We start from the raw sequence: 18,878 nt of genomic DNA on the forward strand, positions 1-18,878 counted from the left end.
TAAAAAGGCTCGAGTTTCCTGTCATGCAGGTATTGTCCTATCCTATATGGGGGTCAGAGAGAATAACTGTGAGGACCTTATCTGAAGTCATAGGCAGTAAGGGACTACAACACCACCGAGCTAGAGGAAGGCTTTTAACTCCACCTGGTAAAGGGGACTATGGATTCGCTTCCAAGCCAGCCGGACCCTGCCTGCCCTGTGATCTGGTACTCTGGACTGTGGCTGCCTGAAGTCTTCAGTAAACCAGGTAAAGAGACTGCAAACCTGTGTCCTTGTTCTTTACTGCGCCATTCACCATCTTCCATCTACACACCAGGAGCCCTGGGGATACACTTCACCTGTGGGAAGTCATACCATCTAGCTGCCATAACATCACCCCAGAGGACCCCTTAAAGCAGCGTCGGTCACCACTGACCGAATACCACAGGTGGTGTCACAAACATAAACTTTATTCAATTATCCCTTTTACATGGGCGCCCAGGGCCACTGACCGGGTCGCCACCGTGACATCCCCCTGTGAACACCGGACCCGGTACCGGGTACCCCATGGCCCTGGTGGGTGACTCATCAAGAACAGGATGGACTGACTCAGCAAATCGGGTCATGTGCGCCTAAAAGACTGTGCCTAACCGTGATTTATTAAGAGACTGTGCATTGTAAATTGCTGCCAAAACTGCCGCCATTGCCACGCCGCGTGAAGCACGAGGAGGAGACATACCTTCATGGGTGGAGCCAGCCGGAAAGAGCGCGAAGAAGGAAACGGGTGCCGCACTGCGAAAGGAACGTCGGAAGTGAAGATGCCGTACAGCGAAGCCAGAAGTGAGGGTGCCGCAAAGTGCTGGATGGAGGACCGAGGACCACTGCAGACTGCGCGCCGGAGGAACCACTACAAACTCCGGAGGAGAGATGCCGGCCCCTATAAGGTTAGCAAGGGGGAGAAGCTATGTCAGACCAGGGGGGAGAAATGGCTGCGGACGCAGCTGCAGCCCCTCTTATGCCCCAAGACCTCAGGGTGGACACAGCCGCTGGACTCTTGGCACCCCCGGGCCCCGCCGCAGACGCACATGCAGGCCCCATATTGCCACCAGGCCCTACAGGCCCCGCAGTTTCTACCTGCAGGCCGGACCCCGCTACAGCTACAGCACCCATCATGCCGCTGTCCTTGCCCTATATTCCTGGAGCGGCCTGGCTTCCACAATATTCCAGGGAGTCCCATACATTAAGTGACTTTAAAGAAAGACTCTGCAGCCTATTTGAGGTATATCCCCTGACCGAGCATTAAAAGGTCAGCATCTTAATTGGACAATTGATAGGCGCAGCCCTAAGAGAAGTGAAATCCTGGCCACCGCACCGCTGCAGAAATTAAAATGAAGTTTTTTAGGTGCAAGCAGAGAGCACAGGATAGCATACAGGACTATGCCCTTAATCTCCAGGAGGCACTGCGGGCCATCAGACAGGTTGACCCTAACAGTGTGCAGGATGGAGACAAACTCTTAAAGGAACAGTTCATTGAGGGTCTCCTGTCCGGCAACCACAGGACCCAGCTGCGCATCTGGGCCTTGCAAAACCCTGACCTGGACTTTGCGCAATTCAAGGACAGGGCCATCCGGGTGCTGCATGAACCTCATCCCAGCCACACAGTGCTCCCTAGGCGTCCAGCCCTCATGTACCACCAGTAGGTGGAACCCTGCCATCAGGTCCCAGTTGAGGCCGACGCACAGATCCTGGATGATGATTCTTCCACAGGACTATGCCTCCAGGTCCAGGAACTGACAAAAAGCATAGCTGCACTAGCTAAAACCGTGTAGTCCCTGCAGGAGTCACTGAAAGAGAAGATCAAGAAGGCTTCCAGACCAGAGGACGTCCCCTGGCGATGACAGAAGAGGATCCTGTTGACCAGAGGGAGAAACTACGATCGCTAGCATCAGGACGGACGACCCATGTGCCGCCGCTGTGACCAGGCAGGACACATCGCAAGGTTCTGTCATTTAAACGAGTGACCCCTGGGGCAGAGGGCCAACCCCCAGGAATAGGACGACCAGGACCACAAAACTGGCGAGCCAAGTACAGTACGTCGGAGGACAACCTGTCCTCCCCATTGTGATCGACGGCATCCTGATGAACGCTTTATTGGACACCGGTTCTCAGGTGACAACTATGCCTTACATTCTATATAAACGGTACTGGGCTGACACAGACATTAATCGTGGCCCAGATGATGATTTGACAATAGTAGCCAGTAACGGTCAGCCGTTGCCACAGGTGGGGTACAAAGAGGTCACCATTAAGGTGGGGCGGGTAGAATTGAAGGCCCATGGAATGGTGATTGTTGATATTGACAGACGTGAACGTAACCCCATGATGACCATTGGTACTAATGTCATAGAAAATTGTCTTGCAGAGGTTATTGTCTTATTACAACAGGTGGCCAAAACTGCTGGTTCCAGTGAACAATGTGTCCTGCAGAAAGAAATCAGAGCTCTGGTGCAGACAGCAGGTAGAACTATCTGGTGGAGAAATTGGCCATGCCACAGTGAGTGATTCGATCCCCATCGCAATACCTCCCAGGAGTGAAATGTTAATATGGTGTCGGGCAGCAATAGGCCTCAGAGGTAAAGACTACCAGGCCCTGGTAGAATCTGTGTATTCAGATAGTAGGTCAACAATCCTGACAGCCAGAGGGGTGGTTGAAGTCCGCAAGGGGTGGGTGCCAGTACGTGTCCTTAACTGTGGAGGGGAGGTCCACCTAACCAAATATGCCACACTTGCCAAACTGTTTACTGTTGATAATAATGTAATACAGGCAACAGAACCCTTGGTCCCGTCCAACCAGGTGGAGGACAATGGCTCTGCAGGACAAATGGAGGATTGGTGTCAGAAACTACACGTGGGCACTGACTCTACACCATCACACCAAAAACAAGGGGCTTACCAAGTGGTCCATGAGTATGAGCGAGTATTCAGCAAACACCCACTAGATTTTGGGCAGGTAAAAGGGATTCAACATCATATCCCCACGGGAGATCATCCGCCCATTAAGGAGAGATACCGGCCTGTACATTGTCAGTGTGCCAAAGACATGTTACGAGAGATGAAGGAGGCTCGGGTAATCAGAGATAGTTGCAGCCCCTGGGCAGCTCCATTAGTCCTCGTCAGGAAAAAGGATGGCACCATGAGAATGTGTGTAGATTATTGGCAGATAAACCGCATTACACACAAGGATGCATACCAATTGCCTAGAATAGAAGAGTCATTAGCTGCTTTAAAATCTGCTAACTACTTCTCTACCTTGGATCTCACCAGTGGGTACTGGCAGGTTCCCGCGGCAGAGGCGGATAAGGAAAAGACGGCCTTCACCACACCAATGGGTCTCTGTGAATTCAACTACATGCTGTTCGGACTGTGCAACGCCCCAGGAACGTTTCAGAGGATGATGGAGTGCTGTCTCAGGCACAAGAACTTCGAAACCGTCTTGTTGTACGTGGACAATGTCATCGCCTTCTCCAAGACTTATGGGGACCATCTGAAGCACCTGGCCGAAGTGTTCGAAGCTCTGTCTAACTTTGGCCTAAAGGTAAAACCATCCAAATGCCATATGTTGAAACCCAAAGTGAAGTACCTGGGCCATGTGGTGAGCACCGAAGCAGTGGTACCAGACCCTGACAAGGTCACCGTGATCAGAGACTGGCCAAAGCCCAGCAACCTCCATGAAGTCCGGCAGTTCCTCGGGTTGGTAGGCTACTACAGAAGATTTATCAAGGACTTCACCAAGATAGCCGCACCACTACAAGACCTGTTGGTGGGCCAATCCAAGAAAACCAAGGGTAAGAATACCCCATTTGACTGGGACAATGGGCTGGAAGGATCCTTCACTCGATTGAAGTTGGCTCTCAGGGTATGTGCACACGTCAGGATTTCTTGCAGAAATTTTCCTGACAAAAACCAGACATTTCTGCCAGAAATCCGCATGCGTTTTTACCGCGATTTTACTGCGATTTTGACACGGTTTTTTACGCGTTTTTGGTGCGTTTTTTGTGAGTTTTTTCCCAAATCCATAGAATTGCGGGAAAAACGCAGAAAATCCGCAAAAATAATGAACATGCTCATTTTTTTACCGCGATGCGTTTTTTTCGCAGAAAAAAACACATGCATGTGCACAAAACATGTAGAATGCATTCTAAATGATAGAATGCATAATGTATGCGTTTTTAATGAGTTTTTATAGCGTTTTTAGCGCCAAAAAATGCAAAAAAAACATGAAAAAACCTGTGCGTGTGCACATAGCCTCACAGGAGATGAGGTACTGGCTTACCCTGAATATGACCAACCGTTTGTGCTGTACACGGACGGCAGCAACATGGGAAAGGGAGCCGTGTTGTCCCAGGTACAGAAATCCAAAGAAAGAGTAATCGCCTACACCAGCAGGAAACTTTGCCCCACAGAAAGGAACCCTGAAAACTACAGTTCCTTTAAGCTGGAGTTCCTCGCTATCGTCTGGGCGATGACAGAGAGGTTCAAGCACTACCTGGCCTCGGCAAGGTTCACCATCTTCACGGACAACAACCCACTGACACACCTGGAGACAGCAAAACTAGGTGCTTTGGAGCAGTGATGGATGGCCGGGTGTCCAATTACGAGTTCACAATCAAGTACCGTGTGGGGCACAAGAATGCAAATGCCGATGCCTTGTCCAGGATGCCCAATTTGCCAGAGATGGGAGAAGATTCAGAAACACTCGAAGAAATAGAGTTGCCAGCTTTCCACCGCCCTGAGACAACTCAGTATTCCCATTATGTTAGGAACAGGAACAAGCAAGAAGCCACGCTGGACCCATTGCCCCACCATGGGTGGGCCGAGACACAGGACAGTGACCCCACGGTCCGTCTGGTCAAGGAGCTGCTGACACAAGCCAATTCGCACCCTGGTCCAGATGCTCCACAAGAGACTCAACAGCTGTGAAAAGAGAAAGTCAAACTGTTTATGTACGATGGTAAGCTGTGTCGGAGGAGTATTGACCCACACACTCACGAGATGGTCTGGCAGAGAGTGGTCCCAAGACAAGATGCGCCAATGGTTCTGGAAGCGTGCCACGATGGAGCAGGACACTTCAGATGGAAGAAGTTAGAGATCCTACTTCGTGGAAGGTTCTACTGGTTTGGCATGAGGAAAGTGATCGAAAAGTGATGCCAAGAGTGTGGCCCATGTAGCTTGCGCAGATAGGACCGTTACAGCTAGAGGGCTTCCCTACAGCCCATAGTCACCAAACAGCCACTTGAACTGGTGGCCTTAGACCTGTGAAGCTAACTCCAAGCCGGTCAGGCTATGCCTACGCTTTGACAATTGTGGATCACTACTCCAGATTCCTGGTAGTTGTACCTGTCAAAGATCAGACAGCAAAGACAACAGCCAAAACCTTCCAACAGCACTTCTGTAGACCACATGGATATCCTGATAAAGTACTCACTGATCAAGAACCAGCCTTTGAAGCGGAAGTGTTTCAAGAATTCTGCAACCTGTACGGATGCAAAAAGATCAGAACAACACCATACCACCCACAAACCAACGGAATGTGTGAAAAGATGAACCACGCAGTGATTGACTTACTGAAGACCTTGCCTTTACATGAAAGAAACTTATGGCCAGAGAAGTTGCCAGACTTGGTAGATTTGTACAACCACATTCCAGTGAATTCCACCAACTGTATTCCAGCATACCTGGTGAGAGGAAGATCTAGTAAACTACCAGTTGATCTAGCCATGGGAGTCCTAACCCCAGAAAATACCTCACCAGATGCAGATTGGGATACCGAGAGGCAATAAAAGTACTGCCAAGTACAAGAGTGTGTCGAAAGAAGTCTATCACATGCCCTGTTGAGGGCAGAGCAAAGTACTGCAGTGCGCAGGTGCCGGGCCTCTCCGACCTTTCCCGGCGCCTGCGCACTGCAGTACTTTGCTCTGCCCTCAACAGGGCAGACAAAGTACGCCTGCGCCGGAGCCGCAGCATGAAGTAAAGAAGAGGACGTCATCGTAAGAAGATGGGAGGCCCCGGACCGCGACACCCATCGGATCGGACCGCCCGCCTAGGTGAGTATAATCTAACCTCTTTTTCTTATCTTTCAGGTTACATCGGGGGCTTATCTACAGCATTCCAGAATGCTGTAGATCAGCCCCTGATGCCAATGGGCTTAGCTCAACTTCCATTTTGGGGGTGACAGGTTCCCTTTAATGTAGTACAGATCGGCTGTATACAAGGCGATGGTTTGCAGGCCTGATTACGCAAGCTGACAAAACAGCGATAGGGACAGAACAATCGGTAATACAATGTATGACATCATGTTATCGGCAGCACATGTCCTGATAACACAGGGCGATGTGGCGATGTGGCAATGTGCTCCCGACAATGATTTTTATACATGGATAGAAATCATCGCACCTGATGAATGACTATTTTCTTAATTTCTTTTGTGATTGTTGGCCTGTTTAGATGGGTCAATAATGATTAATCAGCATTCCTATGTATACTCACTCATTAATTATTGGCTCTTCTTAATGGACCATTACTCACCGCACCTCATTGGAAACACATACACTTGGCTGATTTGAGCACTAATGTACAGTATATAGAGGGGTCAGTAAAGATAAATGTCAGGCAAATGAGCAATCGGCTATTAGTAGTCTAATACTAGTGTGTCAGAAAAGATAGAACTATTATAGGAGTGATACAGTTATTGGCAAACCAAAAAATATATACTTGTTAAGTGTAGAGCAGAGAAGCCCGTTGTCAAGCAAGTTTACAAATGAATGGCTGAGAAATAAGCAAAAAACATTAAAAAAAATATTCCACCAAGTTTGTGCATATTAACATAAACCAAAGCAATAAAAGTGAAGCTTTGACAGTTGTAAATCAATTTTTTTCTGGTACAACTCATATAATACATTTGTCTCTTTGACACAAATGTATTTAACATTACTTTGATTTTTCTGGATAATTGAAATTTGATTATTAGGCATTGATCGCCAAGTACAAGGGATGATAGGAAATTCTTATTAGCTTGTGGCTAGATTCCAAGAGACCAATTAAGACAGACTGAGAAAACACAATAAAGTGAGGTTGGAAGGCGATCAAAACTCATAACCAGTTTATTGATAATGGACTGTCCCTCCTATTAAAACAAATAATTTATGAAAGACTTTGGTCAGAAATTACGCTTATCCTCGGCTCTAGCTGCATGATATCATATATTTACTCAGGAAATTGTAAACCCAACATTCAGAAGAACTGGAAACATTTATTAAATGATAGACTTCATAGGTCACGGACAACTAGGAGTGCTGCCAATCATCTAGAACCATGCTTTCATTGTATCACTCAAAGTTTTAAAAACCATCCTTTTGTATGTTAGAGTTACCAATATTAATATCATAAGAGGGAATCTTGAGCTACTGCTATAAAATGGACGTCAATTACAATAGTTTTGCAGGGGAAAAAAATAAAAAATGTTTGGTGTTTTCTCTCTACAGCTTAGGCGCATCATTAAAATGTAAAAGAAGGATCTCGTGAGCAAATGATAGAAATAGAAAGGGCAGGGACTATACATTTACACACGTGATCAAAAGTGTTGGTACTCCTCGTTTAATAACAGAGAAACCCACAATGGTCACAGAAATAACTTGAATCTTACTAAAGTAACAATAAATAAAAGACCTATGAAAATGAACAAATGAAAGTCAGACATTGTTTTTAATCCATGCTTCCACAGAATTTAAAAAAAAAAATAAAACTCATGAAATAGGCCTGGACAGAAATGATGGTACCACTGAAAATACTGTGACAAAAGGGACTTGTTAAATCATGGTGTGTTCACTAACTAGCATCACAGGTGTCTATAATCTTAGAATCAGTGAGTGGGCCTGTATGTAGGGATACAGATACTCATTGTGCTGCTTGGTGACATCGTGTGTATCACACTCAACATGGACCAGAGGAAGTGAAGGAAAGAGTTGTCTCAAGAGATTAGAAAAAAAATTATAGACAAACATGTTAAAGGTAAAAGTTATAAGACCATCTCCAAGCAGCTTGATGTTTCTGTGACTACAGTTGCACATATTATTCAGAAATGTAAGATCCATAGAACTGTAGCCAACCTCCCTGGGCGTGACCGCAGGAGGGAAATTGATGACAAATCAAAGAGACGGATAATACGAATGGTAACAAAAGAGCCTAGAAAAACTTCAAAACAGATTAAAGGTGAACTTCAAGCTCAAGGAACATCAGTGTCAGATCACACCATCCGTCGTTGTATGAGCCAAAGTGGTCTTCATGGGAGATGACCAAAGAGGACACCATTGTTGAAAAAAAATCATAAAAAAGCCAGACTGGAATTTGCCAAACTACATGTTGACAAGCCACAAAGCTGCTGGGAGAATTCCGTCTGGAAAAAGCAACATTCAAACACAAGACAACTGGAGCAATTTGCTCTTGATGAGTGGGCCAAAATACCTGTCGAGAGGTGCAGAAGTCTCATTGACAGTTACAGGAATCACTTGATTGCAGTGATTGCCTCAAAAGGTTGTGCAACAAAATGTTAGGTTAAGGGTATCATCATTTCTGTCCAGGCCTATTTCATGAGTTTTATTTATTTTTTTTAATTTTGTGGAAGCATGGTTGAACAGCAATGTCTGACTTTCATTTGCTAATTTTCATAGTTTTTTTATTTATTATTACTTTTGTCAGATTCAAGGTATTTCAGTGGCCTTTGTGGGTTTTTCTGTCATTAAACAAGGGATACCGACAATTTTGACCACGTGGGTATGTGAAGCTTGGGTCATGCTTTGGCTAAAATGTGGCTTCAAGATGGCTATTCATTCCTGAAACTATCTATATGAAGAAGGAAAGGTAAAACGAATACAACTGACCTACTTATAGCCCCCATATACATTAGAGCAAAATTTCGCCAATTTTGACAGAACCAGTTGACTATCTAATATGACTGGGGGGCCTCATGGCTTGTTTTTTTGCAGGACAAGTTGTAGATTTGAATGACACCATTCATTTTACCATGTAATGTATTGAAAAGTGAAAAAAAATATAAGTGAGAAAAAATGGTGAAGAAACTACAACTTTACCAAGTTTTGTCTTTTGGGAGGTTGACTTTATAGCACGCATCATGTAGTAAAAATCACCTGGAAGCATGGCTCTCCAGGTCAGTACAATTACAGTAACATCACGTTTTTTCTCTTGGTTTCAAAAAATTCTGAACTTTACTTATAAAGATTTTGGTTCATATCATTAATTTTTATTCTTCCATTGATGAACCTATGTGATCTTTGCATGGCGAATTGTAGTTTTGAATAGTGTCATCTTGGGTGTATAGTACATTTTCATTGCATTTTTAGGCAGAGGTGCCCAAACAGAAAGAGGAAATTCTGGCGATCTTATTGGTTAATTTCATATTTTCAGAAACCTGAAAATGCCTGATTTATCGACACAAAAATAGCAAATAATTCTTTATAAAAACCTAAATTATTAACTTTTAACTGTGGAATGGGGTATGATTCCAATTTTTATTAACATACCGGTACATAAAAAATTATCTTTACACTTTATTTTTAGTCTTCACATGAACTTTTAGTGCCCATATGAGACTTGAACGCTTGAACCAAATAATGAAATACTTAAATATTTAGTGAAAATCATGGTCTTCTTTGATGCCAAGCCTATGATTGTACTTCTAACAAGTGCTAAGATGGCAGCGTTGAAGGCTATCAGCAGACCCCTGGCTGTAATGGCAACCCATCAGTCCCTCACAATTACATTGCATGGTGATGGGGCATGTAATAGGGATTGTAGTTGGATTTAGATGCTGAAATCTGTGTCTAATAAAGTAACCATACCCTAAAAGTCAAACCTGAAACTTATTTCTGCATAGACTATGGCCGCTATTGATAAAATTAATACTATGGGCCTCCTAATTTTTAATTTTTTTTGCCATCTGAGAGAGGTAAGTACATAGGTAGTTTTCTCTACTAACAGTGGTTTCTATTGCCTAAAGGGGCTGTTCTATAAAGATCATTTATCAACTATCCACAGCACTAATAATAAATATTTGATTTCTTGGAGTCCAACTGCTGGAACCTGCACCACTGATAAGATAGTGGATCCCAAAGTCCCGCTATTCATCTCTATGGGAGCACTGGTCACACATGCTCGTTACTACTCCCATAAAAGCACTCTACTGCTCTATTAACCTCTGACAGCGGCATTAAACTTGGCGCTTGCCTGAAGCACGATGCTAATCCCACCCATCGGTGACCCCGTCACTTGATCGCGGGTCCCCTATGGATCGGCATGACAACCAGAGGTCTGTAGCAGACATCTATTGTTGTCATTGCCAGATGGCTAAGAGTGCCACTCCATGGTTGGCGCTCATAGCAAGTGAGAATTTCTGCTACACACAGGTGATCTGATCATCGCCTGTGTGTAGCAGAGGAGGTCAAAGTACTGCAGCTTCTAGTCTCCCATGGAGACTATTGAAGCATGCAAAAAGTTTTTAAAAATATAAAAAAATATATAGAAGTTCAAATCACCCCCCTTTTGCCCCATACAAAATATAATAATAAAAAAAATCAAATATTCACATACTTGGTATCACCGTGTTCAGAATCTCCCGATCTATCAAGAAAAAAAGGATTAACCTGATCGCAAATGGCGTAACGAGAAAAAAAATTCAAAACGTCAGAATTAGTTTTTTTTTTGTTTCCGCTTCATTGCAATAAAATGCAATAAGGTGCGATGAAAAGATCATATCTGCACCAAAATGGTATCAATAAAAACGTCAACTCAGCGCGCAAAAAATAAGCCCTAACCCAGCCCCAGATCACAAAAAAGGAGACTTTGCAGGTATTGGAAAATGGCACCATGTTTTTTTTTACCAAATTTTGGATTTTTTTTCACTACTTAAATAAAATATAACCTGACATATTTCTTTTCTAAATGACCTGGAGAATCATAATGGCAGGTCAGTTTTAGGATTTAGTGAACATGGTTTTAAAAAAAAATCGTGGAATTGCACTTTTTTGCAATTTCACCTCACTTGGAATTTTTTTTACTGTTTTCCAGTACAGAATATGTTAAAACCAATGGTGTTGTTGAAAAGTACAACTTGTCAAACAAAAAAACAAGCCCTCACATGGCCATTTTAACCAAAAAATAAAAAAGTTATGGCTCTGGGAAGAAGGGGGAGCAAAAAACGAAAACAGAGATAGCAAAGAGGCTCTCTGAAGAACAGAATCAGAATATGGATAAGGAACAGTGTGTGAGTTGGGAGATTAAAGGGAACCTGTCAGCAGGATTGTGCTCAGTAACCTACAGACATTGTCAGGTCGGCGCCGTTATACTGATTAAAATGATACCTGGGTGATGAAACCCGTTTTGTGATTGTTGTTTAATTTTTATTTTCAGTTAATGATATGCTCGTGCTGCGAGGCGGCCTGTGGGGGGTCTTCATTTGGTGCTCTGCTTAGGTATTCAATTCATATGTATGACCTGCCTGCTATTTTACATAATATTATATACGTTGAAAAAAAAATCACCTTCAGCAGGCAGGCGCCGGCGCCACAGCATGTTTGCATGTGTAATGTACAATTTTTTTATTTAATGCTATAAATAAATTCGTTAAAGAAAAATCTGCCTCAAAATGGTGCTATTGCACAGGTGCCGGCGGCGCCATCTTGCTAGAGAAAAATAATTACCTCCTCCAAGATGGCGCTGCTGGCGCTTGCACAGTAGCATCTATCGGATCGTAAATAGCTGCTACTGTGCAGGCGGCGCCATTTTGAGGCAGATTTTTTTTGGATGAATTTACTTATAGCGTCAAATTAAAAAGTTAAATGTACATGACACATGCGATCATTCTGCGGCACCAGCGCTTGCTGCTGAAGGTGTTTTTTTTTTCAATTATGTAATATTCATTATGTAAAATAGGGGGCAGATCAGTGAGGGATCAGTGACCTGTCAGAAGCCCATATTGATGAATACCTAATCAGACCACCACATGAAGACCTGGCTGCCCGGAGCACGAGCATATCATTAACTCAAAACTGAAAATAAACATTAAACAACAACCACAAGACGGATTTCATCAACCAAGGTGTCATTTTAATCATTATAACGGTGCCGACCTGATACTGTCAGCAGAATTGTGCACAGTAACCTACAGACAAGTTCCCTTTAATCTCCCAACTCTCACACTGTTCCTGATCCATATTCCGATTCTGTTCTTTGGTGAAGCCTCTTCTCTGCTATCTCAGTTTAAGGTGGGGTAGACAAAATTAGCACCCCTTCATTCACCTTTTCCTATTGAAGGACATATTCTAGGCTTGTAAGGGCACCATCAATCTCCAATACAGTGTGGCATACTGGCATGCCATTCTCAGCTGCGATCACGAGTCCTTAGTGCAATAAACTCTGTGCTAATGGCCGAAAACTATCCACTGTGTAAAGTAAATGGACTGAGCAGTAAATGTGGGTAAATTGTTCAACACAAGGATGATTTAGATGAAAGATTAACAGCCTTCTCACCTCGACAGAGGTTGCTTTCTTAGGCGCACACACACTTATTTCCTGTTTTAAAAATATATTTTTGTGCATTTTATCTGTTGTAGGGGTTATCCTGGATTAGAAAAAAAAAGCTTTGCTTGGTTTCTATAAACAGTGCCACATATAACCATGGTCTATGTCTGGTATTGCAGCTCACCTCCAGTAAGGTGTATGACGCTAAACATAGTGCAAGACAAAAAAAAGTTGGTGCTGTTCATGGAAGAAAAAAAGAACAATGTTAGCTTGTTACCTCATAGTAAAATGCAGAAAAAAATGCTAAGTTAAGTGAATAAATTATATGTATGCTAAAATAATGCCACTGGAAAACACAACTTGCCCTACAGAAAAACAAACCACAGGGCTCTTGAAATGCAACAATGAAAGTTGCAAAAATTGGGTTTTTCTTTAAAGGGAACCTGTCATCCCCCAAAATCGAAGGTGAGCTAAGCCCACCAGCATCAGGGGCTTATCTACAGCATTCTGTAATGCTGTAGATAAGCCCCCGATGTATCCTGAAAGATGAGAAAAAGAGGTTAGATTATACTTACCCAGGGGCGGTCCCGGTCCGGTTCTGGTCCGATGGGCGTCGCGGTCCGGTCCGGGGCCTCCCATCTTCTTACGATGATATCCTCTTCTTCTCTTCATGCTGCGACTCCGCCTCCGGCGTTCTTTGTCTGCCCTGTTGAGGGCAGAGCAAAGTACTGCAGTGCGCAGGCGCTGAGAAAGGTCAGAGAGGCCCGGCGCCTGCGCACTGCAGAAATTTGCTCTGCTCTCAACAGGGCAGACAAAGTACACCTGCACCGGAGCCGCAGCATGAAGACAAGAAGAGGACGTCATTGTAAGAAGATGGGAGGCCCCGGACCGCGACGCCCATCGGACCAGAGCCGGACTGGGACCGCCCCTGGGTGAGTATAATCTAACCTCTTTTTCTCATCTTTCAGAATACATCGGGGGCTTATCTACAGCATTACAGAATGCTGTCGATAAGCCCCTGATGCTGGTGGGCTTAGCTCACCTTCGATTTTGGGGGTGACAGGTTCCCTTTAAAGTCCAAACCATAGTGAATGAAGTGCCTAATAAGAGAGCCAATGGTGAGATTGTTTGGAAAGTATGATTATATTCTGATTTCTTGCTATCGATGCTGCAGTATTCCCCACTATTTCACTTGCCAAGTGGTCAGATAGCTGTGAAGAACAGGTTCCAGAGACGTAGATGTGATAATCATTTAAGGCAGTAAATCTGCAGCAGACACCGGGGTTACAGACCATAACTGTTCTACTTTTATGAGGGTTACTCATTAGCTTAGTCTTCGGTAAGGCATTTCCATAAATCAGCACCCTACATAACCTCTTATATGAGTCCTGCTAAGAACTCTTTGAACTGTCCTTGAGATTATTTCAGTGGGCCGTGTCTAACATTTCATACATGTTTTGACTGATACAGTTATGCTAAGTTGATAAGTGGAGTGTTAAGCGAGGTAGGACATTGAGGAGTTCATGTCTGTCGTCACCTGCAGAGCCGTGCTTTGCGTAAGAAATAATAGAATACTGGTGTCAATGCTTCGGCCTTAGCTTCGTTTTTACTTATTGCTTTCTTTAACAATTACCGTAAATGAAGGTTGAGGAGGGCTAACACTAAATTATGGGGCACCAGTCGAATTCCTGTGCCAGTATCCGTTTTTTTGAGAAAGTCAAAAATGACAAATTTGTTAGTGACCTTCTCCAGAAACTTCTTTGTTCAGTTTCTGGAGAAATTTTTATTTGCGGTTTTGAAGTTTTTTTGAAGCATTTTTGAGCGATTTTTCAGTCATCTTCTGGAGTGGACCTGCTCCAAAAGACTCCTTGTGTACATATCCTTAAACTGCCCTACAACCATGTAGACTTTTATTCAGGGATTCTAGCCATATATTTCTTGTTTTATGGAACTGCATAAAGTTGGGGAAGATCAACTTATAGACAGAAGCTTGCTGAAAGCTAATGAACCAGGACCAGTCTAGTGAAGCATTTATTCACTGAGATTAGTTAGGGTTCATAGGCTGCAGTCATGACCGGGACATGATTTACAGTTCCCACACTGTCAGTGTCTTCATAGTTTGCGCTCCTCCAGAACCCTACCCTATCATAGATCGGCTCTGCAGTGGGCTTGCCAAATTGTCTGCTTTTGGATTGGCAATCTATTAGAAGAGTCAGGATGAACACAAAAATGTGATAATCACGTCCACAGAGCCTGAATCCAGCTACTGAACACGGACTCGCATCAGAGTGCACCTCACCGGACTAGTCCTTATTCAACAGCAAACAGAGCATACACAGATAAGATATTAGAAAAAACTTTTTGACAGTGAGGGTGATTAGGTGAGGTGGTGAGTTCTCCTTCAATGGAAGTCTTCAAACATAGGCTGGATGACAATCCTGCATTAATGCATTGCATTGAGCATGAGGTTGGACACCCTGACCCAGGAGGTCCCTTCCAACTCTAACATTCTATGAGTCTATGATTCTACAGATGTGCTGTATATAAATGTTTTTTCTTAAAATATGTGCAGCGGCATAAAACAAAAAAAACACAAACCTGGAATATCTTAAAAAAGGTTGTGGGGGCAGTTTAAATGCTTGTTCAGGCTAAGTTTTTTTTGTTAAGATTTTTTAGCAAAATCTCTCCAAAAACCATGAGGAGTTCAAATACTACAAGTATTGACTGGAGAATTGAAAGCTTTTCTCAGCAACAGCCATTACACAGTAAATGCAGTTGTGTTGATCAGCTCCATACACTGTTCACATCTGGTTGACGATAGAGCTCCTTTAAGGGAGCATTTAGGTATGTAGCTAGTGTTGGCTGGATTGGTTCATTGGTGCCCCTTGGGATAGTTGCCAAGAGAGGCACCAACGGACTTCTCAGTCATGGATAGGGTATGTATATACAGGACCCGTGGAATCAATGACTATAAAATAGCAATAAAACATTATTATAGAATAGACCACTCCATGTTCTATGTCCAGGTTGGTAGCAAATGATAGTAAAATTACATTTTTATTAATCTAAACAAATTATGATAATCAGGACATTGTACCTTCTCCTTTGATATCATGAGGAAAACCAATGACAGCAGTTTCTGGAACATCTGGATGTTCATCCTAGAAGTGGAATGGGTGAATAAAATTCCATTAGTGGCACACATTAATTAATTTTTTTAGGTAAGCATATGGCTATATCTTGTATTTTTTATGCCATGTGTTTGGCATTGGAATTATTTTGATAAAGCAGGTTATCAAATTCTCTTCCTCACTTTATAGAAATATCAATTCCATATTGAAGACATACAGGAAGCCATACACATAACTACCAGGGTAGCCGACTTTGCAACTGCTATGGCTAAGGTCTCCACTCAGATGTGAAGCAGTTTATGAACACATCGGGTGTTGGAAGCAAAGATTAGAAAACAATGGAAAAGACAACATTTTACAGAAAACAAAATGAATAAAAAAAAAAAATCTAAAATATTTCCTGAACATCCTAAACATACTTGCTGCTGATGGTGATTACGGTATGTTGCAGTGGGGCCCTATTTCCAAGTATTGTAATGGGGCCCCATAGGGCCATAATGCAGAAGGCACAATGAGTCAATAACTGGCGTTTTATTTATTACTTTATCAATATGTGCCTTACAAAACTATAATCTACTGTTTTGCTAAAAAGTACAGTATCTTACATAGGAAGGTGTCATTAATGACTACGAGTGGCTTTGTGTGTCCATGCACCAGCAATGTGCATCTGTCCCCACTCACACTTTATAGTACAGATATAGGTACCAGAAATGTCCATCTGTCCCCACTCACAATTTATAGTACAGATATAGTCACCAGAAATGTGCATCTGTCCCCACTCACACTTTATAGTAAAGATATAGGTACCAGAAATGTGCATCTGTCCTCACTCACACTTTATAGTACAGATATAGGTACCAGAAATGTGCATCTGTCCCCACTCACACTTTATAGTACAGATATAGGTACCAGAAATGTGCATCTGTCCCCACTCACACTTTATAGTACAGATATAGGCACCAGCAATGTGCATCTGTCCCCACTCACACTTTATACTATAAAGTGTGAGTGGGGACAGATGCACATTGCTGGTGCCTATATCTGTACTATAAAGTTTATAGTACAGATATACAGTAGGCACCAGAAATGTGCATCTGTCCCCACTCACACTTTATAGCACAGATATAGGCACCAGCAATGTGTATCTGTCCCCACTCACACTTTATAGTACAGATATAGGTACCAGCAATGTGCATCTGTCCCCACTCACACTTTATAGTCCAGATATAGGCACCAGAAATGTGCATCTGTCCTCACTCACACTTTATAGTACAGATATAGGTACCAGAAATGTGCATCTGTCCCCACTCACACTTTATAGTACAGATATAGGTACCAGAAATGTGCATCTGTCCCCACTCACACTTTATAGTACAGATGTAGGTACCAGAAATGTGCATCTGTCCTCACTCAGACTTTATAGTACAGATATAGGTACCAGAAATGTGCATCTGTTCCCACTCACATTTTATAGTACAGATATAGGTACCATAAATGTGCATCTGTCCCCACTCACACTTTATAGTACAGATGTAGGTACCAGAAATATTATACTGTCCTCACTAACACTTTATAGTAAATATATAGGTACCAGAAATGTGCATCTGTCCCCACTCACACTTTATAGTACAGATATAGGTACCAGAAATATTATACTGTCCTCACTAACACTTTATAGTAAATATATAGGTACCAGAAATGTGCATCTGTCCCCACTCACACTTTATAGTAAAGATACAGTAACCAATCTGTCCCCACTCACACATTATATAGTAAAGATACAGGTACCAGAAATGCACATTCTATTAACATTGAATTCATTTGACACAAATCGAATTTTCCAGCCAAATTCAAGTCAAATCTGCCCAATTGAATGTTGGCAAAATAGCTCATCAACATTTACAATTTCAAATACAATATGTATTTTTTTTAATAAATAATTTTGCCAAAAAAAACCATTCATACCAATGCATCTTCAATCTCTGCAGTGCCAAGTCTGTGCCCACTGATGTTGATGACGTCATCCATTCGGCCTGTTATCTGATAGTGGCCTTCATTTGACCTATAAGCTCCATCACCAGTAAAATAATAGCCTGAAACAGGTAGGTAAAATGTCACGTAAAGTGCATGAAATATACAAGTTATATTGTAAGCACAGTTATGTTGAATGGAGAAGTGGGAAAGGATACACTGAAAACTGAAAGGGGGAAATTATTTAGACTGCTGCTTCATAAGCCAGCCTTAAACAAAAGCCCCCTTAAGTAAAGTGCACCATATTTTTGGGAAAATCTTGGACTATCAGAGGACCATAAAATTAAATCAATACCTGCCATAAGGTGGAGTAAGTGTCCACTACAATTTACACCATTTTTTGGCATAAAATTCTAGTAAATCTAATGGACCGTTTTGGGCCCCACACACATTTTTTTAGAAACAACATAAACTAGCAAGAAGTCTAACATGTTTCCACAAAGTGGGTGTGTGCCAAAATTGCTGGTTTTAGGCTTTCGTATCAGTGGTAATTACACAATAAACTATACAAACTGCAATAATTATTAAATATATCTCTTAGACCTGAAGAGGCTGTTGTACTTACTTGAAAATACATATCAGAGTGACTGTGTAATCCTGAATATTAGAATGGATCTAGCTAAAGAGTGAGAGAGTTCATAAGTCCAGGTGTATTGTAAGTCTGATCACCCAACTACACTAAAAGCTGCAGCTTGTACTGAGCAGCGTGAGATCTCAGCAGCAGCAGGGGGACACTGAGGTGCTGTCAATCAGACCACGATAAACTTCCAAAAAAGAGTTTGCAAAGGGTGTTTTTGTTTTACTAAATACACCGGCTGCATCAGGTCTAAGAGATCTATTTTGCAATATATACAATTTATATTGTGAAATCTAATGACGCATTAGAGTGATTTTATTAATTATATTTCAGATATGGACTGTGCCTTAACTGACATTATAACGATATTAACCTGCAGGATAACAGAATTCGGTGACATGACAAGTTCCCTTTAAGTAAAACAAGTAACTGAATAACTCGTGTTTTTCAGATCCTGAGAATGAATACATAAAGCTGCAAGCTTGGGCACTCTTTACATGGAAGCACTAGATATAAATAGTACTATCAATATAGCCGTAGTCCACAAGTTCAGTTTTTGAGTACCAAAT

General features: G+C 42.6%; 1 protein-coding gene across 1 annotated transcript in view; it reads right to left on the reverse strand.

The window, feature by feature from the left end:
- The window catches only part of ACSS1 (acyl-CoA synthetase short chain family member 1), a 132,932-nt gene that overhangs the window by 5,982 nt on the left and 108,072 nt on the right, over window positions 1-18,878 (reverse strand). The window contains exons 11-12 of the mRNA XM_069768975.1: window positions 17,667-17,794; window positions 15,668-15,731 (exon numbers count right to left, since the gene is read on the reverse strand). Coding sequence (XP_069625076.1) covers window positions 15,668-15,731; window positions 17,667-17,794 — 192 coding nt within the window. The remainder of the gene's footprint in view (window positions 1-15,667; window positions 15,732-17,666; window positions 17,795-18,878) is intronic.

This window comes from Ranitomeya imitator, chromosome 5 (genome assembly GCF_032444005.1).
Source record: "Ranitomeya imitator isolate aRanImi1 chromosome 5, aRanImi1.pri, whole genome shotgun sequence".
Lineage (NCBI taxonomy): Eukaryota > Metazoa > Chordata > Amphibia > Anura > Dendrobatidae > Ranitomeya > Ranitomeya imitator.